The 24,230-nt window shown below is 40.1% G+C and overlaps 1 protein-coding gene across 1 annotated transcript in view; it reads right to left on the bottom strand.

Moving 5' to 3' along the window:
• The window catches only part of LOC136867042 (putative inorganic phosphate cotransporter), a 550,887-nt gene extending 532,031 nt beyond the window's left edge, over positions 1-18,856 (bottom strand). The window contains exon 1 of the mRNA XM_067144142.2: positions 18,785-18,856. Within this exon, the coding sequence (XP_067000243.2) occupies positions 18,785-18,842 (58 nt within the window). The 5' untranslated portion in view covers positions 18,843-18,856. The remainder of the gene's footprint in view (positions 1-18,784) is intronic.
• Positions 18,857-24,230: the final 5,374 nt, after the last annotated feature.

Genomic DNA, 24,230 nt, shown 5'->3' with positions numbered 1-24,230 from the left:
GAAAGTGTCTGAGGTGTGAATGATGCTAGTAATGCTGTTCCTAATGCATACAGTGCTGTGAAAGTGATGCTAACAGGGTCGGATTGTGTTTGTGTTTCAGCGGGCAAAGTGATATGTAATAGAAGCTTCGGATGCGGGAAAAGTGCGAACACATCAAAAGTGGAAATTTGCGCACACTAGGGATTATTACTACCTGATTAGGGTTTCCCAGGTCTTGGTAAATATTTCGTTGCCGGAAATGTGGGAACACTATCCTGAGAATCCCATCTACCCTGGATTAGCTTTCCGATTTTAACATTGTATTTGCAACCTCCCATACCATGTCACAACATCTACCGGGTAGTTTTGTAACTAATGCGAACAATATTAGGGATTTCCACTGCGGCCGGTTCCGCCGCCGGTTCGGGGCGCACACCCGTACTTTTGTTCACTTTACTTTTAACTTCCATAGCGTTAGCAATATTGAGTATGGAAATTGTTACCACGATCAGGGGTAGGCCCTCCGCTCATTATAATGGTTACGCGTACCGTAAGTATAGAGAAACAAAAGCAGGTGTTGTTACGTGGCAATGTTTACGCCAAAAGTCATGTCACTGTAAGGGATTGATGCGGTCGAAGAATGAACAAGTACTTTATGTACCCGAACATTTGTGTGGACCACCTGAGGACGCCGCTCAAGAAGTGAAGGAGCAAGTGTGTAACGCCAAGAAGAGGGCTCGAGAAGAAACTACACAGTTATGTGAGATATTCACCGATGAAATAGGAAACCTACATAATAAAGGATAGTAAAGAATCGTCCTTATTTATATTATAATAACTTTCGTATTATATTCATATAAAGTACATGCGCCATATGGTAAAATAAAGCGAATGAATTTCGTATTACAAATTATAATTATCATAGCTCAATAAATAACAATATGTAATGTATATTTACGAAAATTCACATATTTAGCGGAGAGTCCTACAGTACCGGCCACTTTAACTTTTTCCCTTATAAAAAAAATGCTGTACGGTATGAGATTTTCATACAGTAATCTTGTACTTCATGAAATGCTTTTGCAATGTCAGGGTGTGATTTCCATAAAATCTTACCAACAGTTTATAATATTTAAAAATACAACAAAGCTTAATTTTTAAGGACTACAAAAATCTTTTTCCAGTACCGGCCAGTTATTATTTTCTAAGATATATATATGTCTAATAAATTACTAACATCAAACAAACACAGAATGCACTCGTAAACACATAATTATTGGAATTGACATCCACTAACTTCAAGTTTGGTTTAATTTTTGCAATAATTACAACTAAAATACAAAGTATTCCCTTGGTCTACACATCCAACATGCGCCCAGTCTTTCCATTTGGTACACTGCACCCATTCTTCATCCAATGACTCACAACAAATAATGCATAATATGTTTTCTTCCATTTCCTTAGTATTTACACAATAATCATAATACAACTGCTTTGTGGCAGTTTTGATTTCCTTGTTGAACTGGTGAGGTACTTTTGAATGCTCGGCCAAAGCGAATGCTAATTGTAAAAAGTTTTTTTCTGCTCAGGGACATGAAGATTATCTGGATCCTTCATATACGTAATCAACTGATTTTACATATCGTAATCAAAGGATTTTTTTTTTTTATTCTTCCCATCTGAGGAGTTAGATCCACAGCCACACCAACTCTAAGTGCTCTCAGACGATCTCCTAACCTAGTTCTTGGCGCACAAAAGGCCTCAGCAGCCTGGCTTGCCGTAATTTTGTTAGAAATAATTTAGTTTTGTGCCATCTTCATCCCGTCCTCGGAGCGCTTCCAGTACACCAATCATCCGGTAACATCAACATGATTATATTCCTTTTCAGCTGTGTAAGATTGTATACTGAAATTCCGTCTATGAGGTATGGCTGCTGGTAGTATCATCAATATTGCTCTATTTATTACTTCTTTCTTTTCTTCTTTTGTGGTTCTTCTCTTGACCGGTCTGAATGTGGTGATAAATATGATGAGTAATTGGGAGAGATACAGGGCATAGCAGTGTCTGACAGTCGTGGTCTTGGAAGAAGAGCTGTTAAAGTGTTTCTTGTCTTTGAATCAGTACCAGTTCCTTTCCACTAAATATCACTGACTTTCAAATGTCTGTGGCGTACAGACGTGCACATTAATGGTGTCCCGACATAAACAATCAACACTGTCCCACTCCAGTACTGAAAAGAAGGGGAGAGAGTAAAGGGGTAGTGTTGAAGGCCAATCCAGTACAAAACATGGGGGAAGAGAGTGAAGGGATAGTGTCGAAGGCACAATGACTTATCTTCTCGCTTAACGCATTGCTGCATGGACTGCTTGCAGATACAGACAGCCCGCTACAAGACTTCGTTGTGATCGAAATGGGCACAGTGGCGGATGTATTGAAGTACAGCATTAGGTTACTTACTCGTCCGGCCCCGCGGTGTACGGGGCAACGCGTCCGGCCGCCCCAAGTTCGATTCACGGCCGGGTCAGGGGGTTTTAATTGTGAAAATGATTAATATCCCTGGCCTGGGGACTGCGTGTTTGTGTCGTCCTTAACGTTCCTCACATTCAACACTCAACACTTTCGCAATTCCAATTACATGCAGGTTCATATATTGTGCAAGTAGGGGCAAAAGAACTCTATAGGTCGACGCCCAGAACAAATAGCATTTTAACATAAACAATTAAAAAAGTTACCTACTCTGATAATTATAGTATTAAGAGGTAAAGGGGGTTTTTAACCGAAAAGTATTTTATACTACAGTAGTTAGGAATATTTTGTAGCTGCGTTATATCAGGTCTACCAATCCTTCTTCACCTCGTTCTTGCCATATTTCTATCACTCTCCAAACTGTCTTAAGACTGCATGGTATTGCTTGTGCTATTGTTTGGGGGACCATGTGAGCCTCCCACATGCCAATAATACGGCCTCGATTCACCTGCGATAGGATAGGAGCCATCTTATTACAATGTTACAGTATAACGCCGGAATACACACACTGTGTATTCAGCACTACGTGTTCACTCCATTCCCCCTCATCTTCAGTACTGGAGTGGCCTTCAACACTATCCCTTTACTCTCTCCCCTCCTTTTCAGTACTGGAGTGGGGCAGTGTTGATTGTTTACGTCGGGACACCATTAATGTGCGTGCGTGTACCTCACAGTAGCGAGCCAACTTCATATATTTACAGAGCGAATAGGCCTACATATCAACATCTGTTGTATGTGATTTATGCGTATAACACGTTTAATAACTGGTGATTTAATGCGTATAATACGTTTTGTAACTCTTTAGTCTTATCTTGGTTTTGCACGTAACCATCTTTGCCACATAACCTCATGCCTCGGAAACTTAAAAACATCATACATGCACTTTGTTATCAGTTATCACTGTCGCAATTCTCCTTACAGTTGAGGACACAACACTTCAGCACCATTGTACACAACATGATTAATAACTGGCACCATTAAACGAATTAAAATACTTCTAAACACCGCCACATGGCCAAATTCAGTGCTTTCTTATTACTGAGAAAACTTCAAGTTTGCCTCACAGTGCTGACGTTACAGTACATTTCGGGAACGGTTGTGAGGCCTTTTATCTAGGAGGTGTTGCTTAGACATCTGACCTTGTTGACAACTAACAGCTGAAGAGTGCCCCCAGGAAACATGGTGGACGTGCTGCAACTTTCCTTAGCTAGGAAAGCTGTATGAGCCCTTCCAGTCAGTCTATGTAGTATGAAGTATGATATAGGTCATTGATTACGTCACTGCCTGCAGGGTTGCTATGGTAACACTTCCGTCAAACATTTTGTCGCGTCACATTACACAAATTTTCGGATGATCACCAGCCATAAGACATATTTATGTCAAAAATCAAAAATGCCTTTATACCACTTAAACATACTGAAATTCATCAGTCAAAAATATTGACACTTCTTACTTGTGATTTATCTCACTGAATAAATGGCGTATGGCTTCTTGTACCGGGAGATCCCAGGACGGGTTAGCCTCGCCAGGTGCAGGTCTTTTTGATTTGACTTCCGTAGGCGACCTGCGCGTCGTGATGAGGATGAAATGATGATGAAGAAAACACATACACCCAGCCCCCCGTGCCAGGGAAATTAACCAATGATGGTTAAAATTCCCGACCCTGCAGGGAATCGAACCCGGGACCCCTGTGACCAAAGGCCAGCACGCTAACCATTTAGTCATAGAGCCGGACTTTTATCTCACTGAATTACTGTGAAAATGTGAGCTGATATATTTTGCCAATAAGAGTATCTCTTCACGTCGCGAATTACGAGCTGAGATGTTGCTATTTACACCCCTGTACCTATTTATTTATTTATTTATTTATTTATTTATTTATTTATTTATTTATTTATTTATTTATTCGTATCTCACTGTCGGCAGCCCTGAAGATGGTTTTCCGTGGTTTCCCATTTTCACACCAGGCAAATGCTGGGGCTGTGCCTTAATTAAGGCCAGGGCCGCTTCTTTCCAACTCCTAAGCCTTTCCTATCCCCATCCTATCTGTGTCGGTGCGACGTAAAGCCAGTAGCAAAAAAGATTGATTGATTGATTGATTGATTGATTGATTGATTGATTGATTGATTGATTGATTGATTGATTGATTGATTGATTGATTGATTGATTGATTGATTGATTGATTGATTGATTGATTGATTGATTGATTGATTGATTGATTGATTGATTGATTGATTGATTGATTGATTGATTGATTGATTGATTGATTGATTGATTGATTGATTGATTGATTGATTGATTGATTGATTGATTGATTGATTGATTGATTGATTGATTGATTGATTGATTGATTGATTGATTGATTGATTGATTGATTGATTGATTGATTGATTGATTGATTGATTGATTGATTGATTGATTGATTGTGGTAGCAGATATATTAATATCACTACCCAACTTTTCTAAAATGTTATTCTTGTAAATGTTCTAGCGGGTACGAAAGTTGTCTCATATGACAAATTATTTGCTATATGAGACAACCAACAGCTGCGAGTAGTTTTCCTCTCTCTACCTGGCTATCTTACTGACAATATTGCTGTGCTTATCACAAATCGTGTCATTCACTCCTCAGAACAGGAGAAGATAGGATGAAGGGTAAATGAGTCACTACAGGTCAAAGAACACCCTGTAACTATGGTGATACCAGTTAGAATATTACATTTAGGTCTTGTCTGTACAAATACTTCCTAGCCTACGCCTCCCTGTGTTCCCTTAATCAATAGCTTGCTCAATGGAAGAAAACATCATTTGTTTAATGATAATCATATCATGTTTGATATGGAATTCTGACCCCGACGGAAAGGAAGTGGTTATATAACCTTTCCCATTCACTATTATGAGCTGAGTCATGTTTTTGAGAGAACTATGTTGCTGGTTATAAGGCATAATACGTCAAAACATTAGTTGTTTTTGTTATTATTTGTGTGAGGCTTCGAAACTGTGGTCAGCAATTCCGTGTACTTAAGTGAGAAGGGTCAACGATATCAGTGTTTGGCCCCTTAGAACCCTCAGCATTAATGAGTGTAATAACAACAACAATAATAATAATAATAATAATAATAATAATAATAATAATAATAATAATAATGTTATTTGCTTTACGTCCCACTAACTACTTTTCGGTTTTCGGAGACGCCGAGGTGCCGGCATTTTGTCCCGCAGGAGTTCTTTTACGTGCCAGTAAATCTACCGACACGAGGCTGACGTATTTGAGCACCTTCTAATACCACCGGACTGAGCCAGGATCGAACCTGCCAAGTTGGAGTCAGAAGGCCAGCGCCTTAAGCGTCTGTGCCACTCAGCCCGGCTATAATACGTAGTGTGAAGTAGGCCTATACCTGATAATGGAGACAGGCATAATATGACGACATATATTTTAAATCATGGGAACTAGAGCTGTGGAGACAGGGTTTTTATACGATTTGCATAGAGCAGAATTCAACACTGGCATGTCGCCACTTTGTAGAGACAATATTATATTTTTTTCAATTTTAGCCGCCTAAAAGTAGGAATTATTTTTTTAAAAGCAATTTATACAAGCCCTGTTGTCTTATCAGCTAATTTTGTCTTTCTTTCTTTATTTATTTATTTATTTCGTTCTTTGTTTCTTTCTTTTCTTTCTTTCTTTCATTCGTTCTTAATGAGTTTACCTTCCAGGGTTATTCCCTCGGACTCAGCGAGGGATATACTTACACATATGTCTTTATTTTCCGTTCCCTTTTTTCTTTCTGTCTTTCTTTCTTTCTTTCTTTCTTTCTTTCTTTCTTAATCTGCTTACCGTCCAGGGTTGGTTTTTCCCTCGGACTCAGCGATGGATCCCACCTCCACCGCCTCAAGGGCAGTGTCCTGGAGCGTGAGACATTGGATCGGGGATACAACTGGGGAGAGTGATCAGTACCTCGCCCAGGCGGCCTCACCTGCTATGCTAAACAGGGGCCTTGGTGGGGAATGGGAAGATTGGAAGGGATGGACAAGGAAGAGGGAAGGAAGCAGACGTGGCTTTTAATTAGGTACCATCCCGGCATTTGCCTGGAGGAGAGGTGGGAAACCACAGTAAACCACTTCGAAGATGGCTGAGGTGGGAATTGAACCCACTTCTACCCAGTTGACCTCCCGAGGCTGAGTGGACCCCGATCCAGCCCTCGTACCACTTTTCAACATTCGTGTCAGAGCCGGGAAGCGAACCCGGGCATCCGCGGGTGGCAGCTAATCACACTAACCACTACACCACAGAGGCGGACTAATTCTTTCCCTTGTTTCCTTCAATTATTAATAAAATTATTAGCGGAAATACGCACAAAATGTCGTTCGTCGCGGCTACCCGATTTGTAAAGCGCCACTGCAAGTAGTGGAGACTTTGCATGCGCTGTGAGGAAGGGTAGCAAGGGTATTTTTTCCAAGTCTGGCAGTCTCTTTAGTGTGTATGTTTCTTAGTGTGTAGTCGAACATTAAATGAGTTTTAATTGTATACTCACGCCGTACTTCTATTTCGTTGTAATACATGTGTAATATTGTTCCTTTGGTGACACTTTTATTGTATAGTATTGAATTAAAATCTCAGAAAACTATTATACTACACTGAAGTTGGTAAACCATTAACCTTTACCTCTCTGTCAAAATTCGCCCAGAGAGCATCAAAAACCTTTCAATTTTTTAGCTAGTTTTTCAGTTTTGATTTATATACCCCGTCCCACACACCCGGGTACTTTTAGTTGTCTTTTTGTTTTGCCCCTCCCCCTTCCGCCACCTTCCTTTCCACTTCTAATTCCCAATCGCCACTACTGGAATTCAATTCGGTTGAAAAATTCATGTCATAACATTTTGGTAAAATCTTCGTATATACTGTACATTATTATTATTATTATTATTATTATTATTATTATTATTATTATTATTATTATTAAAGCGTCTTTATTGTGGCGAAGTTAGGGCTCCCGGCCCTTTCTTACACTTAACCACTTCATGTATATACAATGTATATTTTACATAAAATTTAAACATATGAAATCTTTACAACCTAAAGTACATTCATACGTGGGTTACTTTTATCATAGAACGTTATGCCTTTCATCGTTCCGTCTGTAACGTCTTGTGAATTAACTGTCTCCACAATTCTCTATTTTAACTAGCTCTGTGGCCTCGTCTAGTTCCACACCTTTCAACAATTAAAAGTTGAGTCTAACCATCGTCACTTTGGTCTACCTCTGCTTTTTTTTCCCCTCCGTGATTGAGTCCATTATCCCGAAGTAACCTGTCGTTTTCCATTAATCTAACGTGACCCACCACTAAAGCCGGGTTATACGTATAGCTCCATCCATCAAGTTCTTTCCTAACTTAGTCTTTTTTACAAGTTATTCTACGTCGCACCTACAAAGTGGGAAGGATGCGTAGCCTTAATGAAGGGACAGCCCAGCATCTGCCTGGTGTGAAAAAGGATAAAACCACGAAAAACCACCTTCACGGCTGCCGACATTGAGGTTCGAACCCAGTATCTCCCGAATACTGGATACTGGCCGCACTTAAGCGACTGCAGCTATCGAGCTCGGTAAGTCTTTATCTCCTCATTTTGAGTGGATCCTTTGATTGCCTATAATAACCCACTTATAATCCCACAATCCCTCAGTACGGCTAACATATTTTTCCTTGGTACTCTGTTATTGCCTGCTCTAGATTTACAAAATATAAATAGTGAAAATCTGGCCCTGACAGTCCGTCTGCAGTTGGAAATCACACTGGTTTTCTCAGAACTTACTCTCTGCCATTGATCGCATCCTCCTTTCCAAAATGCTTGTGAACTCATTACCCGGTATTCCGATCAATTAAATATCTCAACAGTAGTTGCAATCCTTTCTGTTCCCTTGCTTATGGAGAGGTGCAGTTACTGTCTTCGTTCAATCAAAATGTACCTTACTCACATTACGCGCTAATCTTATTACTCTATAAATCCATTTCGTCCCCCATCTTCCCATTGTATTTCACAATTCCAGGTCTAAATTTATTTTTCCTGCTGTTGCTTTATTTAGCATCCTTTCCACATCCTCAAGCGTATGATTTCACTAACAACTCTTTGTAAAGACATGAAAAAGCGAACTGCTTGATGAAAGATTGATATCAGGATAGCTTACAGAACGCAAAAGGAAGGCATATTGGAAGGGGCTCCAAACAAGAACTAAAGCAGATAGGGAATTGTACACATATACAGAAACAGGGCGATATATGTCATTGAAGAATCCAAGAAGGAATCATGGAAAAATTTCGGTAATAACCCGGAAAGGTTTGATGATGCGTTAGGAAGTCTTGCTGGACTGTAAAAAAAAAAAAAAAGGAGATGGAAAAGAAAGAGATGCATACATCAGGAGAACTCATTGTAGAAAAATAAATTCGTTTTCTGCACATACCAGGTCCTGCCATTCTTATATTTCTGGCAGTACCAAGAATCGAACCGGGCTCCCGAGGATGACAGCGAATAGTGCCAACCGTTATGCTGCGCAGGCGGTTCTGTATGAGTTGCGCCGAGTAAAATTTGCGCCGTGGAGATTCCCCGCCGGGAGCAGAAGTGGTTTGACAGCTGTCTTTAGCATCTGCTAAGTACCTGCGCTGCACCGCAGGGGGTTATTTCCAAGTTCAAAGAATGTCTGTGAATATCTGTAGTACTGAGATTTTGAAATTAATATATAAAAATATTATTCACTCTTTTTTTTTGCTAGGTGTTTTACGTCGCACCGACACAAATAGGTCTTACGGCGAAGATCGGACAGGAAAGGGCTAGGAGTGGGAAGGAAGCGGCCGTGGCCTAAATTAAGGTACAGCCCCAGCATTTGCTCGGTGTGGAAATGAGAAACCACGGAAAACCATTTTCAGGGCTGCCAACAGTGGGGTTCGAACCTACTATCTCCCGAATACTGGATACTGGCCGCACTTAAGCGACTGCAGCTATCGAGCTCGGTGTTCACTCTATCAATGTTGGTTTCTTGCACATTTAGAAAACCTGTATTGTATTTATGTAAGTGGGTGAAATGTGTATAACTACGTAGTTTGACTTAATTTACAAACCAAGTGTGGAAACATGGAATCAGTCTTTCAGTCTTATGAAGAATATCCACAGCCTGTTTGTAGCTAACTACAGGGTCAGGAATAGAATGAATGAAAAATGAAATACCGCTAAGGGAAGACAATACTGCCGAATGCGAGATCTGACGTGCTTTTGCGGACAAAGATTAATGGATGGCAAATGAAATGTAGCGAATTTGTTGAATAAAGAATGACCAGTGAAAACAGAAAGAAACTGTCTCACCCTACGTTTTCCCGATATGCACCCCTTATAAAGTGATAGGGCTCAAGAATGAACCATAGCTACTGCCAAAGAAAGGAAATTGTGTGCCCTGGCGAGGCCTGTCGCATTCCCCTGGGTATAAAAGATTAATAAATGACAAATGAAATTGTTTCAAACAGTGATGTTGATATAAATATGAAGAAATCAGAAATAATATTTTGAACGCCAGCTTTGTATGTTTCTCCCCTTTTGTTAGGTAAAACATACAATAAAATGTTGGGAATGTTGAAGAAGAGAATTCCCGACTGGAAACCCGAAAGGGGGATCATTGATTTTGAGTCTGCCAGCATTTGTGCTTTGAAAAAGTCATTTCCATTAGCTGGAATACAAGGATGTTTCTTCCATTTTCTCCACTGTATTTGGAGAAAGGTACAGGAAATCGGACTGACAACACTCTACAAAGAATGTCAAGAAGTGAGGCTGACAATTCGGAAGTGCGGGGCTCTTGCCTTCTTGAAGCCTGAAGATGTGGAAGAGGGCTGGCTCTATATACACGAAGAAGCGCCACAGAATCCTAAACTTGTCCAGTTTTTGGACTGTTTTGTGGAAGAATGGCTTGAAAATCATAATGTACCACAAGCAATCTGGAACTGCCACGGAAGACGCCACAGAACAACAAATTCTGTTGAAGGGTGGCAGCACAAAATTAACAGTATTCTAGGGAGACCGCACCCACGAGTTAAAGATCTCATTTTGTGTCTCAAATCCGAAGCAGAAAGCTCGAATTTTAAGATTGCCAGGAATGAACTTCATCTTGAGGGCAAAAGAAGAAAAAGAAGTTACGTGCAATTAGACCAAAGGATCTTGAGAGCAACGGAGGTCTATTTGGAAAGCGGTAATGTAATCATTCTGAAACACGAAACTTCCCTGTGGAATTCCCAAACAAGACCTCTAGTTCCTAGAATGATTAATGACCACGGCGCAAGTTTTACTGATTTTAACACGGCGCAACTTTTACTCGGTGCAACTCATACGACACCGCGCAGGCGGACTATCCCAAGCATCCACTGGAGAGATGGATCTTTTTTAATTCTCAGTGCAAAAGGAAAAAGCCTTCTGTTGAAGTGCCTAACAACAGTCCCACTCATTTGCAGGATGGTGAGTGTTGAGGCCTTCGATTCAGAGGGTCTCGGGTTCAATTCCCGACCGGGAGGGGTATTTTTAATCGCGTCTGATTACTTCTCTGGTTCGGGGACTGGCTATTTGTGTTTGTCCCAACTCTCTCCTCTTCATATTCAAACAACACATCACACTACCAACCTCCACAGAAACACGCAATGTTGATCACATTCCTCCGCCGCGCTCCAGACGAAAGTCTTCAAAAATATCTTTCGAATTCCTATATCAGTGTTTGAAGTGAGAAATTTTATTTTCTTAAGAAGGGCCTTCCTTGCTTGTAGGTCTACTAGTCTGCATTTTGTGTCTCCTTAATTCTGCCATCATTAGTTATTTACAAGTAACAATATTCATAGACTTCCTTTAAGACGTCATTTCCTGCATCACCTGACTTCGTTCGGCTGCACTTCATTACTTTTGTTTTGGACTTATTTGTTTTCATGATGTACTCTTGTAGGAGGTAAGTATCCTAAAGCTGTAAGTTTGCTTGCTTGCATGACTTAACCACAGCTAGGTAACAGCTACAGTCTTCGCTCGCACTCTGACAATCGCCTTCCCGGACTAATTTAACAGACAGTTTCCAAATGTCTTCTCCTTGAAGTATGGAATGGTGGAGTTATAAATTATATTAAGTTCATTGTCCATATCAGAAGGTATATCAACATCTAGTTCAAAGTGAATTGTTGAATCGATGATAATAATAATAATAATAATAATAATAATAATAATAATAATAATAATAACTAGGGCAAGGCATTTAATGACCAAAAAATAGCAAGAAAATGCAAAATAAAAAATGCTTTTATGACCTTAAGATGGTTAAAAAATGACGCAAAATTTGAAAAAAATGACCAATAAATTAATCGTAAGTCACTTATTTATTAATCCTTTAAGAAACAATTAGCTGATTTGAGAGATAATTTTAATGGATGACAATGCATTAAATTTAAATTATTTTTGTTACTAACAAAGTAAATACCACTTTGACCGGGCGAGTTGGCCGTGCGCGTAGGGGCGCGCGGCTGTGAGCTTGCATCCGGGAGATAGTAGGTTCGAATCCCACTGTCGGCAGCCCTGAAAATGGTTTTCCGTGGTTTCCCATTTTCACACCAGGCAAATGCTGGGGCTGTACCTTAATTAAGGCCACGGCCGCTTCCTTCCAACTCCTAGGCCTTTCCTATCCCATCGTTGCCATAAGACCTATCTGTGTCGGTGCGACGTAAAGCCCCTAGCAAAAAAAAAAAATACCACTTTGCACCCCTGGTGAAAAAATGAAATATTTTAGAACTGGCATATTCTTAAAATACTCTCCTAGCAAATAGGTGTCATTTAATTAACATTCAGGCGGGAACGCTGGTCCTTGATACAAAGTAAACGTTTAATCCCGGCCTTTGATAGGTGTCTCAATCAGTTCTGAACATCAGTTCCAGGTTTTCAGTGAAAATGCATTAATGTTACCAAGTATATCCCATACAGTGAGCGTGTGCGAGTGACCCTGAAGGTTGTTGGGAACATGAAATTATACTGACCAACTTAAAACACAGATAGTTACCTCAAGTTCTGTACACTTACAATATTTCTTGAATCATTGAACTGAATTGCATTATGTAAAAACCAAAACAACACAAAAAATTGCGGAGTTTGTGAACTACTGTGTTTATCTGTAATTAATTAATGTGCATATTTTTCACACAAATGTGTATTTCATTTAATTTGCTGAGTTTGTTAAAAATGAACTTGTATTGATGATTTGTGTAAACAAATATATGTTTCAGTTTAAAAAAAAATTAACAAAGAATATTTACGAAAACAAACTTCAGTGGCTGTTTACAATAAATTCGAATTGAAATGCACAATAAAAACTTTGCGTAGGTTCTCAAATGGAAACGATTGCCTATTGTCTGCAAGTAACGATTTGTACATGGAAAAGCTTCTCTCTACCTCAACTGAAACAATTGGTGCATACTGAAAACAAGCAATATCTCCCGGATTCAATTCACAGTCGGTAAGAGAAAAATTTTCACCCGACAATGCTTTGCCAATAGAACACAAAGTTTCATACCCACTGTTCTTTTGCAACACCTTATTCAATTTCATGGATACAACTTCACCCACTTTACCACACACACGATTCAGATCATTCACAACTTTATACACAATTTGCAGCTGCTCCACTAGTGGCACTTGGAATTTTTCTAGAGCACTTATTGCATTAGGAAGGGATCTGAAATTTGTTTCTATGTAGGAAAGTTTACCTGCAATTTCTTTGTCAGCCAAGAGTTCCTGGGCTGATCCAGCCTCAGTTTTGTCGAAGGAATCGACCACTTTCTTTACAACTTCAAAGTTCTCGCAGTAATAACAACAAGCCTCAATCCACGTTCCCCATCTAGTCAAAACAGGTGAAAAGGGCAAGGGAATTTCAAGAGCTTCTGTTTTGAATGCTATAACTCTAGATGGGGCTTTTAAAAACACTTTCTTTATGCACCCAATTAACTTGTCAACTTCAGGAAAATTATGTCGTACCTCTTCCGCGGTCCGATGTAACGCATGGGCTAGGCATGTGACATGCACCATTTTCGAGAAGAGCGCTTGTAACGAATTTGCAGCCTTTACCATGTAGGGTGCTGCATCTGTTATTAAAAGCAGCACATTGTCATTCCGAATGCCATCGGGCCACAATAGCCTCAAAGACTGGTCAAACAGTTTGCTAATTGTTGACCAGTTAGCTTTGTCCAATTGTTCACAACGTAGTAGAAATGGTTCTTCAGCATTCCCTGCTTCCAGGACGCCTACAATAACGTTGGCTATATATCGTCCCATACTGTCTGTTGTTTCATCTATGCATACCCATATGTTTCCGTCTCCTACCCTTATCCTTATTTCTTGTAACGTTTTGTCATAGCATCTTCCAACGTAGGTTCTTCTTAATGTTCTGGGATCTGGTACAGATTTTCCCGTCTCCTCTTCTAAGAATGTACGCAGCTTTGGATGGTTCAAATTGTTCAGTGGAATATCGGTGCATAGAGATGCTGTACACAGTTTCTCACAAAATGGAGAAAATGTTGAAGGTTCACCCAGTAGTGTACGGTGTATTCCACGGTTTCTTTTATCTTCAAGTCGCTGCACACCACGTTTATGTTTTTCTCGCGACACATGTTGTTCAGCTGTAAACTTCTTTTCTGCTGAAACTCGCACATCACACACTTTGCAAAATAATATTTTCTCACCAGTGGAAAATATATTTTCTCCATACTGTGTAACAAATTGTTTTAATTTAACAATTGTACTTCCTTTAACTTTGGGCATCTTACAGTACATGTCAACAAAGAATTCACTCGACTCTCAGCACGCGGGCGACTGACTTCTTATCTAGCTGAAGATAAGGAGCAATGCCCAGCTTGGGAGAGTCCATTATGCGTCTTACATATAGGGGAAGAAGGTACTGCTTTTAGTATGTTTTCTTGGAAGTGCAATCGAGTTGAAAATACTCTTTCCTTGAAAACTAGTGGCAGCAGGGTATGTTGCACGTCTACGTTCTTTCTTGAGCAAGTTATTTGTCTAAGTTAAACATAATAGACAAGTATTGTAAACATAAATAATATTAATTAAATATCCAAATATAACGAAATATAACACTTCCCAGAAAACAATTAAAAATGCCAAAAATGACCATAAATTGCTCCAAAAATGACCTATCTCTTGTAAACGGCAAAAAAAAGAAAAAATGCCCTAACAAATTTCCCTTATTTAATCAGTCAATTCATGAAACACATGTACATATACTCAAGCTATATTTTCGCCTTCATAAAAAAAGATGCAAAATCACCAAATGCCTTGCCCTAATAATAACAATAACAATACTTTGTTTAACGTCCAGGCCGAACACTTAGACGTTGGGCTCCTTAAAACAGCAATCACAGGTCACAACGCAATTTATTATTATTATTATTATTATTATTATTATTATTATTATTATTATTATTATTATTAGGCTCCTTGGATGAGTAGCCAAAGTAGTGGCTTTCTGTTCAGAGGGCCCGACGCTCGATTCCCAGCCGGGTCGAATATTTAAACTGCTTATATTATTTCCTCTGGCTAGAGGACTGAGTGTTCATGTTAGCCTTATGTATATTCATCAACACATGCTACTACTACTACTACTACTACTACTACTACTACTAATAATAATAATAATAATAATAATAATAATAATAATAATAATAATAATAATAATAATAATAATAAAGATATCACAGAGATACTCAATAGTGATCACATCCCTCCACATAGGATTGGCGTCAGTAATGACATCCGGCCATAAAACTGGACTAAATCCACACGAATTGCCGACTTCAAGAAGTGGGAAAAGGCCAGAAAGTAGAAGGTAAATGTTATATTTATTTATTTATTTATTTATTTATTTATTTATTTATTTATTTATTTATTTATTTATTTATTTATTTATTTATTTGACCGGCTCCTTGACTGAATGGTCAACGTCAATCCTTCGGTTGAAAAGGTCCTGGGTTCGATTCCTAGTCGGATCGGGGATTTAAATCGCGTTTGGTCAATTTCTCTTACCCGGGGACTGGGTGTTTGTGTTTGTCATAACACACTTCTCTTCATATTCATACAACACACCACCCTGCCATCCGCCACAGACGCACGCTGTAGTGGATGCATTCCTTCACAGGTTCCCATAGGGAGCGTCAGAAAGGGCATCCGGCCGTAAAACCGGGCCGTATCCACATGCTCGAAACAGATCGCACCTGCGGTCCCATCACGGTCTGGAGAAATGTATTTATTTACATCACATCGACACGGACAGGTTTTATGGCAACGGTGGGATAGGGATAGACTGGGAAGGAAGTGACCATGGCCTTAATTAATGTACAGGCCCAGCATTTGCCTGGTGTGATGGTGGTGGCGATTATTGTTTTAAGAGGAAGTACAACTAGACAACCATCTTCTATTAACACTAATTAGAGGGAGAAAAATGAAGATGTAGGTAAATGAAAGACAAGGGCCACAAAGGGCCTGAAAATGAAAGACTCCCTAGCCCTCGCAAACCTAATACCGTCGGAGTCAGAAAAGAACAAGAGTTGACCAAGAGAAGTCGGACAAGATAAATTAAAGTGAGGGGCCTGGCACAAGTAAGTGGAATCAATGCCAGAACTCAGCTAAGGGCCCCGTGGTCGCCAACCCACGCTCCCAAGTTAAGAGCCCTGCGGCCATTTTTAGTCGCCTCTTACGACAGGCAGAGGATATCGTGGTTGTTATTCTACCACCCCCACCCATAGGGGATGCCTGGTGTGAAAATGGGAAACAACAGAGAATCACTTCGGGGCTGCCGACAATGGGGTTCGAACCCACTATCTCCCAAATAAAAACTCGCGGCTTCGTGACCCAAACCATGAAACCAACTCGCTCGGTATTATTATTATTATTATTATTATTATTATTATTATTATTATTATTATTATTATTATTATGTCCGGCTCGTTGGCTGAATGGTCAGCGTACTGGCCTTCGGCTCAGAGGGTCCCGGGTTCGATTCCCGGCCGGGTCGGGGATTTTAACCTTCATTGGTTAATTCCAGTGGCTCGGGGGCTGGGTGTTTGTGCTGTCCCCAACATCCCTGCAACTCACACACCACACATAACACTATCCTCCACCACAATAACACGCAGTTACCTACACATGGCAGATGCCGCCCACCCTCATCGGAGGGTCTGCCTTACAAGGGCTGCACTCGGCTAGAAATAGCCACACGAAATTATTATTATTATTATTATTATTATTATTATTATTATTATTATTATTATTATTATTATTATTATTATTATTATTATTATTATTATTATAGAGGATAAAAGGGTGTATGTTGCGCGAATTTGTTACCGGCCCAAATCCCACGTGGGAAGAACATTCATAATAAATGTACGGACTTCACATGGTATACGGACACAAGAAATTTTCGAACTATTTTATGTTGATTGAACTTTTCGTAACAGCTCTTACTCACTATAGCATATAATAATCAGATCTGGGAAGTAACTGAGTAAAAGTAATCGATTTATTTGTAATGATTCTTGGAAATTTTTAAACTTATAATCGTTACTAATGTAATTTTAACTTGTAATTTACTTCTTGAAATAAATCGTAATCACCCAGTGAATTAGCCGTGCGGTTAGGAGCGCGCAGCTGTGAGCTTGCATGCGGGAGATAGTGGGTTCGAACCCCACTGTCGGCAGCCCTGAAAATGGTTTTCCGACGTTTCCCATTTTCACACCAGGGAAATGCTGGGGCTGTATCTTAATAAAAGCCACGGCCGCTTTCTTCCCACCGTCGCCATAAAATCTCTCTGTGCCGGTGCGATGGAAAGCCAATTGTATTTTTAAAAAGTGATGATGAAGAAAACTTCTTCAATTCGACTACAGCAGAACCAGTAACTTCACCTCTCTAGTACTTCCGAAGATATCACACGTATACCAACGATATTCTTAAAATTAAACACAGGTATTCCTTCAAGTGCCCCTGTACAGCGTCTTTTTAGTAAAAGCAAAAGTATACTTTCCCTCAAGAGGTCGAAGCTTGGCCAGTTAATTTATTTGCAAAGTAAATAGCAAATTATTTGAAAGGCTAATGGGCATTTACTAAAAAATTATGTGAAAAGATAATTTCGAACGTTTTAAAGTATCATGTACACTCAGCGAGTGGTGATAGCCACTTAATATCTCTATGCTCAAAAAGAAAACAAAAAACACACAAATTGAAGGAATATATTTTCCTTGCAAACTTTGTATTATTTCAGCCCCATGCAAAAAAAAAAAAAAAATGTTAGTGATTTCCAGCCTTCTGTAAAATAATTGTACTGTAATTGAAATTTTATCGACTACTTGTTGAAAGATTCATTTTTAATTGAGTGAAATATTTCTTCGGTAACTGTAATTCAGCCCAATTTTTGTACCTTTCCTATGACTGATAACATTATCCTATTATTATTATTATTATTATTATTATTATTATTATTATTATTATTATTATTATTATTATTATTATTTCAAGACAGTTTGCTATATCTCATTCTGCTCTGTTTTTCATTTTATTCTTCAGATTTTATTGCAAACGCTTCTGTTGATAATTATGATCAAGTTTCCAAATTATTACTTTAATAATATTCACAGAGTCAATACTCAGAACCAAGCTTCAAGAAAACTCCGTAGATATTTCAACGGTGAGAGCTGCTGAGGGCTGCATCACATAAGTTAACAAGTCGTGTCAATACACCGTTTATTTGCTTCAGGGGCTGAGTGGCTCAGACGGTTAAGGCGCTGGTCTTCTGACCGTAACCTCGCAGATTCGATGCTGACTCAGTGCGGTGGTATTTGAAGGTGTTCAAATACGTCAGCCTCCTGTCGGTAGGTTTACTGGCACGGAAAAAAGTTCCTGCGGGACAAAATTCTGGCACCTCAACGTCTCCGAAAATCGTCAAAAATAGTTCGTGGGACGTAAAAATAGTATTATTTGGTTCAACGTTCATCACTGGTATCGGCGTCATTTAAGAATAAGGAGAGTGAGTATTTCATTAGAGTGGGGAGGTTGTCTATGGAACGGGTACCTATTGGATCGTCGTTGATCAGAGTATCAAATAGCTCTTGTGTGTAATGCTATCCGATTTAATGGTAGAAAATGAGTCTTCCTGTCATAGAGCTACGCTAGATGGCATGCTGTCAATATACAAGATTAATACATGAAGAGTACAAGTACCTTGTTTTGATGAAGTAGTGCGCGGCAACAAAGGCAAATTCTCCTCGCGGATACCCATATCTCCTCCCGAACTGAGCGACTGTGACCAGTAGGTCAGCTAGCAGACGGACGAATGAGCTGCTCTGTGAACTGTTTGGAAACATGATACCAGCGATGTACTTTTCCATACTATTTCTATTGGCGCGATAGGAATCTAAGTTCACCTGTCCTTTTCAATCACTCCACATTTCACACGTCATTGCAGTCATTGCAATTTGTGTTTTAACATTGGAGTGGACATTCGGTTGGACTGAAGTGCGACATAAGAATGCTCACCTCTCTCGTCCTCCTACCTGCGCCAATATTGGTGTTTTATGGACTCACACCAAAAAACTGTGGGTTAATAGTTTGATGATGCTTGATGATGCTTGTTGTGGGTCCTAACATCTAGGTCATAGGCCCCGGTTACTAGTTTCTTCAACCACGATCAGTCTTAAACGATCCTCAGAAAACAAGAAATAAAGAATTTCAAAAGTTTGAAGTGTACCGTCTTACTGAGGGAAATGTTGAATGTCATTTATTTTTTTCACAGATTTAACAGTGCTTACAAGGAAGCAGGAAAAATTGGTTAACGAAAATTCTCACAGAGGTTCCGAGAAAGAGAAAAGAAAAAGGGGAGGGGGTGAGTTTACAAAATAGCAAAAGGAGTATTTTCCATCATCATGTCCGGCTCCATGGCTAAATTATTAGCGTGCTGGCCTTTGGTCACAGGGCTCCCGGGCTCGATTCTCGGTAGTTTCGGGAATTTTAACCATCATTGATTAATTTTGCTGGTACGGGGGCTGGATGTATGCATCAGCTTCATCATCATTTCATCCTCATCACGACTAATCACGACGCGCAGGTCGCCTACGGGCGTGAATTCAAAATACCTTCATCTGGTGAGTCGAACATGTCCTCTGGGCAAAAAAACCCATACACCATTTCATTTTCATTATCATGCAGTGTTCATACTATGTATTCATCGACTCCCTTTTAAGAATAAATGTCTGGGAAATTTGGAAGCAATAAGAATTCAAAAGGGTGGTGGGAAGGGGAGGATACCAACAAATGTTAAAAAATCTAGGCCACGTGGCCTAGGAAGCTGCAAGTTTGCATGCAAGTATCGCCAAACCATTAAGGGTGTAATAATACCAGTGGGGATCTGAACAAAGAGGGATTTCCGAAAGAACGTGCAATTGTAAAAGAAGACTAGTCAATGTTGTAAAGAAGTAACACCAAGCTTAGCCGGTGGCTGATGGCTCAACGCACGTTATATACAAGTTCCATAACGAACCTAATTTGACCAGTCCCCCCCCCCCCCCAGCGACTTCCTCACGCAAGGCGAAAGCATCGAATGTACCGTTATTTCTTTGTTTCGCTTTTGCTAATCCCTTATTTCAGAGCGTTCTTCTTCTTCTTCTTCTTCTTCTTCTTCTTCTTATTATTATTATTATTATTATTATTATTATTATTATTATTATTATTATTATTATTATTTATCTGTTTACCCTCCAGGGTCGGTTTTTCCCTCGGACTCAGCGGGGGATCTCGCCTCTACCGCCTCAAGGGCAGTGTCCTGGAGCTTCAGACTCTGGATCGGGGAATACAACTGGTGAAGATGACCAGTACCTTGCCCAGGTGACCTCACCTGCTATGCTGAACAGGGGCCTTGCGGGGGGATGGGAAGATTCAAGGGATAGACAAGGAAGAGGGATGGAAGCGGCCGTGGCCTAAGTTAGGTACCATTCCGGCATTTGCCTGGAGGAGAAGTGGGAAACCACGGAAAAACACTTCTAGGATGGCTGAGGTGGGAATCGAACCCACCTCTACTCAGTTGACCTCCCGAGGCTGAGTGTACCCCGTTCCAGCCCTCGTACCACTTTTCAAATTTCGTGGCAGAGCCGGGAATCGAACCCGGGCCTCCGGGGGTGGCAGCTAATCACACTTTATTCACAAACGAAGTGTCGAAACATGAAATCAGCCTTTCAGTCTTATGAAGAATATCCACTTTGAACTTGCCGTTTTAACAAACGTGTGAATGGAGCCACGCAACTTCGTATAAATTCACGAAGGAAGCATAAATTATATTCCATTGCAAACTGCCTTTCGATGAATCGATACAAATGCTAGTGAATAAATAACGCCGTTGATTTTTTCCTTGGGTATTATTCTAGTTACGATTTAAAAACTAAGAGAAATGACACAGCATTAAAAGGGACAGAAATAAGGATGTAAAATGTCAGAATAAAATTCTAACGGGGATGGATATATTGACCAAAAACACCCCAATATCACATGTACAACAGTACAGTCAAACCCATACAAAAGGCACCCATTACATTACTATGCATTTTTCTCTGGTCTGAGCACATAAGCCTTTACAATATACCGCTATATTTCGCTCGAATTCCGCCTATTATGCTTCATTCGTGGAATATTTTCAATTCATATTCAGCATTGCTTGAAAGAAAATTTAACTTGTTCTCGCTAGGGTCATAAATCTGTAAAGTATTCCACCCTTGTTGGTTTCGCAAAGAATTGGTCCTGTTACATGCGCTCTTCAATCCGCTACCGTTGTACCGTGCAGAACAAAACTGTGACCGCTGTTTTAACCCTTTCTCTCCTACACTCATCCTGCAAGTTTGCCGTGCGGTTAGGGGCAAAGAGGATAGAATAGAATAGAGATGAAACTCAATGATAGAATAGAATAGAGATGAAAATGATAAATTTCGGTTCCAAGCCACTTGGCGCTAGTAGTTTTAGTCTCTTTTCCGAGATAGCGCCACAGTGTGCATTCTGGTGCAATACCTTAGTATTACTATCAACAGATAGCGCGGAGATTTAACATCCGGCGCAGTGACGCACATCCGGTTATGCTTAAAGCCCCCCTCCCTTCTCCTGCCAACACCCCCCCCCCCCCCCCCACGATCCCTACGATTCGTCGATTACAATGCAGTTCTACTATTTCCATGTCCAATACATTCTAATTCATATATTTTTATTTTCAAGTACTTACTATGTTGTAAATAATGATCTGATACCCCTAGTTCGTATGGCATACATGTTATTGAGGACATAACCTCACACCTCAAAGTAGCTTTAACTTCAAATGAATGATTGACACATTAACACAAAGCTGATATTATAACAAATAAGAAATCCCTTCGAAAGCAAGACAACAGAGCACACCATATGCAAGACAGTGGGGTATCACATCAATATCCAAGTACCACATGAAAATAAAAATAACAGAATTAAATGCACTGAGACAGGAAATATATGGAACTACACTAATAGAACCATTCAGCTTTCAGCCCCTGATGTGTACTCAAACAGGAAATACAGGATTTCAGGAAGACTGGCGAAGATATATTTCAAATAAACAAGCACAAGGAAGGAACTAAGATTTACATCACAACCACATGAGCACGTGGAATTCAAACAACACAAATACTGTAGCATCATGGGAACTATCGATTAAAATCGATATAAGTTCGAACAAAGTTAATCGATTGGGTAAAGTCGAATTCGATGCAATTCAGCAATATTATCTCCACAATGCTTGACGTTTTATGACTAATTAATTTGTGAGAAGTGCCCACTGATTGAGGTTAGACTTGAAATACTTTAAATACTTCACTTCGAGACAAACTGCCTTTAATTATTAACATCGCTCATTTCATGCTTACTTGCGTGCCATCTACAGAACGTGTATATAACTATTTACACGTTTTGAATGACCTCCAGCGCCATCTAGAAAAAGAGACTGAAACTACCTGAAGCTAGCTACAGATTGGAACCAAAAGCCCTATTAGAGTTTCACCCCCCTGGTTAGGGGCGGGCAGCTGTGAGGTTGCATTCGGGAGATAGTGGGTTCGAACCCCCCCACTGTAGGCAGCCCTGAATATGGTTTTCCGTGGTTTCCCATGTTCACACCAAGAAAATGCTGAGGCTGTACCTTAATTAAGGCCACGGTCGCTTTCTTCCCAGTCCCAGCCCTTTCTTGTTCCATCGTCGCTATAAGACCTATTTGTGTCGGTGCGACGTAAAGTCAATTGTAAAAATACAGTATTCCTTAGTTCTGGAAAAAAAAATCTTTTCTGTTTCATGTGTTGCAATTGACGTATTGAAGTGTCTGTGTGATTAACACTGCAGTGGAACCATCCGTCTTGTAGACGTTATGAAAGTGGTGGTGGTGATGATTATTGTTTTAAGAGGAAGTACAACTAGGCAACCATTCTCCATAAAACACTAATCGGACAGAAAAACTGGAAGGGATCCGACACTTCGAAAAGTGAAGATATCGACCAAAGATAGTCAGGGGCCACAAAGGGCGTGAAAATGAGACTCCCTAAGCCCCGAGTGCTCTAATATCGTCGGGGTTGGAAAAGAACAAGAGTTGACCAAGAAATATGATAGATGAAAATTAGGAGACTGCCACAAGTAAGTGAAAGCAATATTAGGACTCAGCCGAGGGCCCCGTTGTTGCCAACCCACGTTTCCAAGTTGAGAGCCCCTGGGGCCACTTTTAGTCACCTCTTACGGCAGGCAGCGGATACCGTGGGTGTTATTCTACCACCCCCCACCCACAGGTGGAGACGTTATGAGAGCCATCCGGTCTCTGAGACCGGTGAAGTATATATTTAAAAGTAATTCACCTGTTCCTGAATTAAGTACGTATGTTTCAAATTAAAATATAACTACAGAGAATGTAAAATGCAATCACATAAACTATATTTTAAAATATTATTCGTGACACTGTTGACTTATATAAATAGTTCCAATTTCTTTTTCTTTTAATTCTCACGCCAAAAAATAGACGACTATGCACGTGTGGCTCCTGTACAGAGAGCTTTTTAACCTGTTGATATTTAAAATTTGATCAATCCATGACAAACACTATGCCTAGTAAAATATTGATGTAATGAACATTAACTGCACGTTACTTGAGCTATCGCGTATGCAAGACCGGACGTTTTCATCTCTCCATATGATGCTGCTGTATGATTCACTCTAACTAAACAAAGACGGTCATTTGAGGAGGGGAGGCGGGCCGAAGGTACTGTGCGGAAGAGCGGCCTTGACTGGCCATTATAGAAATATCCAATTTAATCCTGATCTCACAGACCGGCGGGGTCAAAACTGGCACCAACTTATCAATACGCATAAAAATTAATATAAATATTTTACACGCATGTGAAAAGACAAAAGACACATTTACATCGACATTCTCAGAAGTTATTACACAGCCCATGGGAATGAGTCGAGAAGTAGTGGGTTCGAACCCCCACTGTCGGCAGCCCTGAATATGGTTTCCCGTGGTTTCCCATGTTCACACCAAGAAAATGCTGGGGCTGTACCTTAATTAAGGCCACGGCCGCTTCCTTCCCACTCCTAGTCATTTCCCGTCCCATCGTCGCAATAA

Source organism: Anabrus simplex, chromosome 3, assembly GCF_040414725.1.
Source record: "Anabrus simplex isolate iqAnaSimp1 chromosome 3, ASM4041472v1, whole genome shotgun sequence".
NCBI classification, from domain to species: domain Eukaryota; kingdom Metazoa; phylum Arthropoda; class Insecta; order Orthoptera; family Tettigoniidae; genus Anabrus; species Anabrus simplex.
Note: the sequence above shows the minus strand (reverse complement) of the source record. Positions and strands in the feature narration are given on the sequence as shown.